Source organism: Solanum pennellii, chromosome 1, assembly GCF_001406875.1.
Source record: "Solanum pennellii chromosome 1, SPENNV200".
In the NCBI taxonomy this organism is placed as follows: domain Eukaryota; kingdom Viridiplantae; phylum Streptophyta; class Magnoliopsida; order Solanales; family Solanaceae; genus Solanum; species Solanum pennellii.
This window is the reverse complement of record NC_028637.1, coordinates 97846617-97853647: the sequence shown is the minus strand read 5'-3', so window position 1 is coordinate 97853647 and position 7031 is coordinate 97846617. Positions and strand designations below refer to the sequence as shown.

The following is a 7031-nucleotide window of genomic DNA, read 5'->3' as shown; positions in this document are numbered from 1 at the left end:
AAAAAGAAAGATTTAACACTCTATTTCAATCTGGAGGAATTCTAAGATTTTAAACACCCATTTCTGTTTTAACATCAGAAATTGCAGTTTGTTGCACTACTTGTTTTAACTGTTTCCAAGTGCAAAATTTGTGTTACAACTCTTACCACTGCCTGGCAGATACCAAGCCTGCGAGCTTCAGAAGGAAATTGCTAAAATATTATGTTGAGATCCACATATTGGTACGTCACTACGAACTAATAAAAGGCAGCTTGACAACTACAGCAAAGAGCAATGGATTCCACCAACAAAGAACCAACTGAATTATTCATCATAAATCATTATCAATGATGTCCCGCATCATTTGTATCGGGATGAGCCCTTCAGTTCTGATAGCATCCTTACTTGAATCTGGACTTATGAAATACAACGTAGGTAGTCCTCGAACCTGAGAGGAGATTATTTCAGTTGTAACAGTTACCTTTGCAAATTCTTGAAAGACAAATAGCTTTGCACTTATGAAATATGTGATGAAAGCAAGGAATTCTGATAATTGATAAGTATATACTCACGACTCACACAAATGACAAGAGAGAAAACAGAACTCTCTTCAAAAACGTTGATAGTATTGAAAGAGAAACAAATTTTGATTCAAGGCAGAATGATGGTAAGAGGTTGTACCTGCATATCTCGTGCAAATTCGTATTCATCATCTGTGTCCACTTTCACAATAAGTGCATTGTTTTCATACTCCACAGCAAGCTGTCAGATGAAATTGGAACAATTTTGACATTAGCAAAGATAACCTAGTGTGCATAGCAAGATATAACTGAACTCCAAGCAAACTATTTGAAACAAAACTTAGACTTACTGATTTTGAGGAGGATTTTTACGTGTGGGTGGGGGTAAGCGGAATATATTTCATAACCAATACACCAAGGTTGTGCTAAAAAGTATTTATAGTTGGTTGTGTCTCGTTTTTACAATCATCCAACTTATTTATAGTTGGTTGTGTCTCGTTTTTACAATCATCTAACTTACTAGCCCAAATATACATGCATAAGGTGAGACTCTGTTTACACCAAAAGACAAAAGTATACTTGAAACGAAAAAGATATTTTGATACTTTTTGCATCATTCTAAAATTACAAAACAATCTCCTTTTCTTTTCAACAATATCAGCTATACTTTAATTAGACGGTAGGATCTCCAATCTTGCAATCACACTAAGAGAGGGGAACTTACTCCTTATGCCTATCCAAAAAAAAAAAAACTTATGAAGGCCTAGAAGTAATACAATTCTTTGATTTCGATTGTCGATTCGTGACATGCAGTTTATGATAGACAAATTCCACTAGGACATTATGCATTTAAACTATAGAAAGATCAATGTCAATCTTTTCTCCAAATACTAGAATAGGTAAAAGTTACTAGACAGCAGACTTTAACTTCATTATTCATAGCTTCTCAATTTACTTAAAACTTATCAGTTACAAATTTTTACTAAAGTTTTTGCAAAAAAATAGTTGCTCCTCAGCTAATAGTATTCCTTCATTGATCTGTGCCACCATTAATGTGACATTGTTGAATAAGCAACTAGGAACATTGAAAATCACACACCTCTCCATATCCACTCTGTCTATGTATATTTATTTCTCACAGGAACAGTAAACACGGAGGAAAAAAGGTCAACACAAGGTTTCTCCAAGGAAGTGAGTTACAGAAAATTGAGGATAAAATAACCATGTGAGTATCATGATCACCTGAGATTTATCCCTATCTTTTTAACAATTGATTGTAGGCCCTCAGAGTTGCTATATCTTCAAATACACCATATCAATGAGCATAAGGTTTCCCTAGAGTTCAAAAGGATTATCCCACCAATGATTGACGAATCGTGCTTTATTTATAGAAATATCAGGTCTAACACATTATATCATTCATGTTGATAGAAAATTTCAACTCCCAACTTCAATATTTTTCCGCAACATTAGAAATTCAGGGATAATGGGCCCACCCTCTACCCTTCTCTAGGTTTTCTCCTCATATGTATCAATAGTGATTTTAAGCATTTAAAACAATTCCTGACCATTGCTGGAGCAAGATGATACCCTCACCCCAATATGTAAGATTCACAAACATAGCATGTCCTAAAGCCAAATAGACAAGAAGTTGCATAGGTTGGCTGTTGGCGGACTGCTAAAAAATAATCAAACTATGATAGGATACTCTAATTTATAGCCAACCCCAACTAATTAAGAATTGGAGCTAGAAAATGGAGTCAATACAAAACCAAATGGTTCTGCAAACTGGAAAATTGACCAATTCAAATAACCACTTGATTTGAACCACTGTACGAGTCGTCTAGAGCATTTATCCAACAATCCCAACTCTACATTAAACCATCAATAGCAGATCAAAGAAATGTTTAAGACATTTTTGTGTAAAATCCAAACTTACCATTTCAAGTTCTTGCGCCATCAAAATACAAGGACCACACCATGTGGCATAGAAATCAATAATCAGTGGCACATTCCTTTCTCCCTTTATCAGTTCTTGAATCTCTTTGGCAGACAATTTTTTCTGCAATCCCATGAAATTAGGGAAAATGAATTGGAATTAGCAAAACCTTGCGTGGCGCGCTCGTTAGAAACGAAACCACACTTGCAAAAACAAATAACAGATGAATTCCTCTAAAACAGTCGCCTAAGTCTGGTTCCTTTTTGCTCTTGTTTAACCAGTGTTCCAGTTTCAGCAACAAACAAAGCTTATCCACAACATAAATTTCCAAATTGATTTAAATTTTACTAAAGTTTCCCAGCAGATAAACAAACCCAAAAGCCAAAATTCGTCAAGAAGATTACTACTACACCGGTGAAAAGTTTTGTTGCACTGAGCTTAAATCTTTAAATAGAGCGAGATATCCGTACCTCATTTTGTTTTAATCGTAATTGTAATTTCACCAACACATATTTCCAAATTACCAAATTGATTTGAACTTTTTAAACAAAACCCAATAGCCGAAATTCAGAAAAATTGAACTAACATTGAGAAACTAACTGAAACTGAACAAACCAACAAGAAAGAATCGTAACATACCACAAGATAATCCTCCCTGACATATTTTCCAACAGCTGGGGGTTTGCAAATGGTATTTCTGGAGAGTGTTTGGGTTAAAGATAGTGTGGAAGTTGAAGGAGCGCGTTTGAAGAGTGAATAATTGAGGTGGTGGGGAAGTTTGGAGGAGAAGTAAGAAGGTGAAGTATGGAGTGCCGGAGGGTGAAAGGCGAGACTGGCAGCTTGCATTCTTATAGCTTTATCTGCTCTGCCGGAGTGTGAGAGAGACTCTGTTTGGGGTTTAAGGAGCAAAGAAAGAGAGCCAAAATTCCTAACGAGACAAAAAGATAAGGTTTAATACCAAATGGAAATACAATATGAAGGGAATTTTGGGCATTTTAATTTCAAATTTCTGCGTCATTTTATATATATTTCAATTGAAATCACACCATGTAAAAGTCTTTTTTATTTTATTAAACATTTCCAAATGATTGAGATTTAACTGGATTGTGATGCCTATAAACAAAGACTAGCTACCACCTACCATGGTATTTAAATAAGAGAAGACGTTCGGATTATAAACATCTTTTATCATTAAGAAAATAAAATGAAGTATCCAAATATGCTATTTCGGTTCGATAATTCAGATATATCAAATTATGAGACAAAATACGGTGGATTAATTTACTCCTCTTTATCTTTTTTTTTCATATATGATTGATAAAGGGAGAAGTGATACAGTAAAGTCCTTGAACATACAATCAGCTAAGAAAATGGAAATAGAAGTTAATTATTAGTAATCTAAATAAAATGTTCTCCATAATTAGGTAGTTTGCTGAGTCAAGAAGGATATCATCATCAAATTAAAAGATGATAACAAGGTTATTTCTATTTCCACAGCTAGCTAGAGTATTATTATTATTATTTTCTAGCTCATGATGAACTTCTTCCAATTCTCAATGAAGAGTCAACTGATCCTTTGGTAATACTAGCAAAGAGCTTAGCAATCTCAAGCTGAGTGTTGGCAATGATCTCAGTTCTCTTGAGATCCATTTCTCCTCTTTTGGCCTCAGCTTCTGCTCTCATTCTCTCGATGTCTCTCATCGTCTCCATTCGTGCTTGCTCTGACCTTACCACTACTTCAGCTAGCAAACGTATGCTCTCTCCGATCTCCCACCCTTCCACAGCCCTCTTTCGCTTATTCTTTGATCTCAATTTCGACTTGCTCTTGTTGTCGCTGTACAGTGCTGGCGTGCTGCTGCTATTTGTAGCTGTTGCGTTTTTCTGATCTGGTGCTGCTGCGTTGTCCGATAATTTGGCGTCCATTAATATGTCTTCCTGGTCACACAAGTAGGCAACTTCACTTTCATGCTCATTATTATAGTAGAAGATAGTGTACAATCTATAATGCTGCAAGTTTTTTTGTTTTTTTTTGGTCCGCATTGGAGCACAATTCAGGACTGACGCTTTAAACAGAATTTTCTAACATACTCAGAACACGAAGACGAAACCTTTCATTATAAGTAAAACAGTCTCATCACTACACCACAACCTATATGTTTCGTTAGTTTCGTTATATTTTGATTTTTCAATTGCTAATTCAGTAAAACCTTTGAGGGCTCATACTATTTCAAATTATATCAGGTAAGTATTAACACCCACTATAAAAGTTTAACTTAATGACCATGACTCCAATAGGAGAGTTCTAATTAGAAACTAACATATTATTATTATGTAGAGTATGTTTTTTTCACTATTAACGTTTAATTGTAGAAAAATAATAACTTGTATTTGTCATTTATTTTATTTATCTCATGTGGAAATATCAAATTAGACTACTGTGAATATTTCATAGTCCAATCCCTTATGAGTGAGCTCTCTTACCTATTATGCAAAAATATCATTTAAATCATAAGCTTAATCTCTTTTCTTATACAATCATTTCAACTACTAACCGATTATATTTTAACATAAAAAAAAAAAAATTAACTCAACTACATATTGAATTGTCTATTAAAATTCATATATAAAATGGGTAAATGGAAATCAGAACAAAAAGGAGAGATCATAATTATCTGGACTTCAAAATTATTTTAAAAATTGAAACAAGCAAATATATACTCGACTAACCTTTATTCCTCTGTCAAGACCATTAGAACCATGCGAATTCTGATCACCATTCCCAAAAGGCAAAGCCGGCGACGGCGGGAGCGGAGGAGGAGGAAGAGTAGCCGGAGGTGGAGGTAGTAATATAGGCGGCTGTGGTGGTGGTTCGACGGCGTCAATCACACAATTAGTATTAGGCGGTGCAGCCGGCGGAAGCGGCGGCGGAATTAGCGAAGAGGAAGCCGCGGATGCATTATTTCCACGTAACAAAAGGTCAAGGCGAGGATAGAGCGGCCAGGAAGAAGCATCGGCGGCGGTTGCGGATTCCGATCGGTACCTCTTCTTCATAGATTCAATTTTGTTCTTACACTGCGTCTGAGTTTTGGGGGATTTTGTTGAATTGACACGCGCCGACACGTGCTTGGCCACATCCTCCCAATCCTGTCCCTTGAGCTTCGCTCTGTTACGGAGTATCCATTTAGCTTCATAAGCTTCGAGAAGACACGAAACTGCTCCTTCACTCCATTCATCCCTCTTCAGTCTATCACTGGGAACATGGTAATTTTGCAGCGGCTTAATCCTCGGTGAGAATTCATCTTTGTTAGAAATTTCATGATTTTGATGATGATTTGCAGCTTCGTTATCCATTAGTATTAACTAGCTAATAATCCTCTTTCATTTCCACCGAGTTTTACTTAGCCGCTAGCAATATTTGAGACCTGTAAGAAAAAGACATAGTGAGGGAGAAGGGATTAGTGGTAGAAAGAAGGGGAGGGGGGAATGATGGAGGTCAAGCCACTAGAATTAAAGGGAGAAAAAGGTGAAACAAAAGCTAATTAATTAGAGTGGGTTTTAGAGACCTTTTTGATTTAGCTAATTGAAACTTACTGCTTATTATAATCATCAAGTTCAAAAATAGTACTCCGTCCCCTCCGTTACATTTTATTTTATGTGATATTTTTTCTATTTTTTAGTTCGTTCCAACAAAAAATGTCACCTTATAATAAATTTGTTGGTGATTACTAAACCGGGTTCCGGAACAGAATATCAATAAAAAAAGCAAGTGATACAAACTAAAATGGACACAATAATTTTTATGTGAAAATCCCCTTACTTAAGGGAGGGTAAAACTACTACATATACTTACAAGGTTTACAACCAGACTCCATTTCACTCAAAACAGAGCAAAGATTCAGATTACAAACTCTTGTAACTTAGGAATTAAAACTCATTAATCTTTTACCCAAACTTGTTATTACTCTACTACCACTAACAACTAAGCAATAACTCTATTCCCACTAAACCAATTAGCTCTAGTCGATTTAGATTTTTTCAGAACGCAACGTAACTAACTCTAACTAATCTTTGTTATGTTCTAACATGAAACACTAATCTACTTTCTTTGACGCCGGAACTTAAATAAGCCACCAAAAGATAAAAGTGATCAAAATAAGCCACTATTTTAAGAAGCAACTAAAATAGGTTTAGTGGAACAAAAATTCCACTTTATCCAATATTCTAAACGTTTTTCATTAGTCTCATAACTTGTATATTTTAATATATAATGGAACTATTTTTATAAAGGGCATAATATAAATATGCTCTTTAACTTGGCTTTGAATCACATTTATGCCCTTCAACTTTGGGTGTGCACAAGTAGACAATTAAACTTGTATAACGTTGAACAAATAGACACACATGTCCTACATGTCATCATACATGTCATTTTTTGTCCTACGTGGTGTCCTACGTGTATTGTGTCTTATAGGACTCATGTGTTTATTTATTTAAAAGTTAGATAGTTAAAGTGCTTGTTTGTGTATAATGAAAGTTGAAGGTCAAAGTTAAAATTTGAAGTCAAGTTTAGGGTTTAATATATGTATTAAGCC

General features: G+C 35.2%; 2 protein-coding genes across 2 annotated transcripts; both read right to left on the bottom strand.

Moving 5' to 3' along the window:
• Positions 1-23: 23 nt before the first annotated feature.
• On the bottom strand, positions 24-3404 carry LOC107002375 (thioredoxin-like protein CITRX, chloroplastic). Its single transcript, XM_015200369.2, has 4 exons — positions 3079-3404; positions 2440-2562; positions 661-741; positions 24-427 (listed from the first exon to the last, which is right to left on the bottom strand). The coding sequence occupies exons 1-4, from the start codon at positions 3283-3285 to the stop codon at positions 311-313; spliced, it is 528 nt and encodes a 175-aa protein (XP_015055855.1). The 5' UTR covers positions 3286-3404; the 3' UTR covers positions 24-310.
• Positions 3405-3737: 333 nt separating this feature from the next.
• LOC107008586 (trihelix transcription factor ASIL2) lies at positions 3738-5994 on the bottom strand. Its single transcript, XM_015207689.2, has 2 exons — positions 5167-5994; positions 3738-4374 (listed from the first exon to the last, which is right to left on the bottom strand). Exons 1-2 carry the CDS (start codon positions 5788-5790, stop codon positions 3970-3972), a joined length of 1029 nt encoding a protein of 342 aa, XP_015063175.1. The 5' UTR covers positions 5791-5994; the 3' UTR covers positions 3738-3969.
• Positions 5995-7031: the final 1037 nt, after the last annotated feature.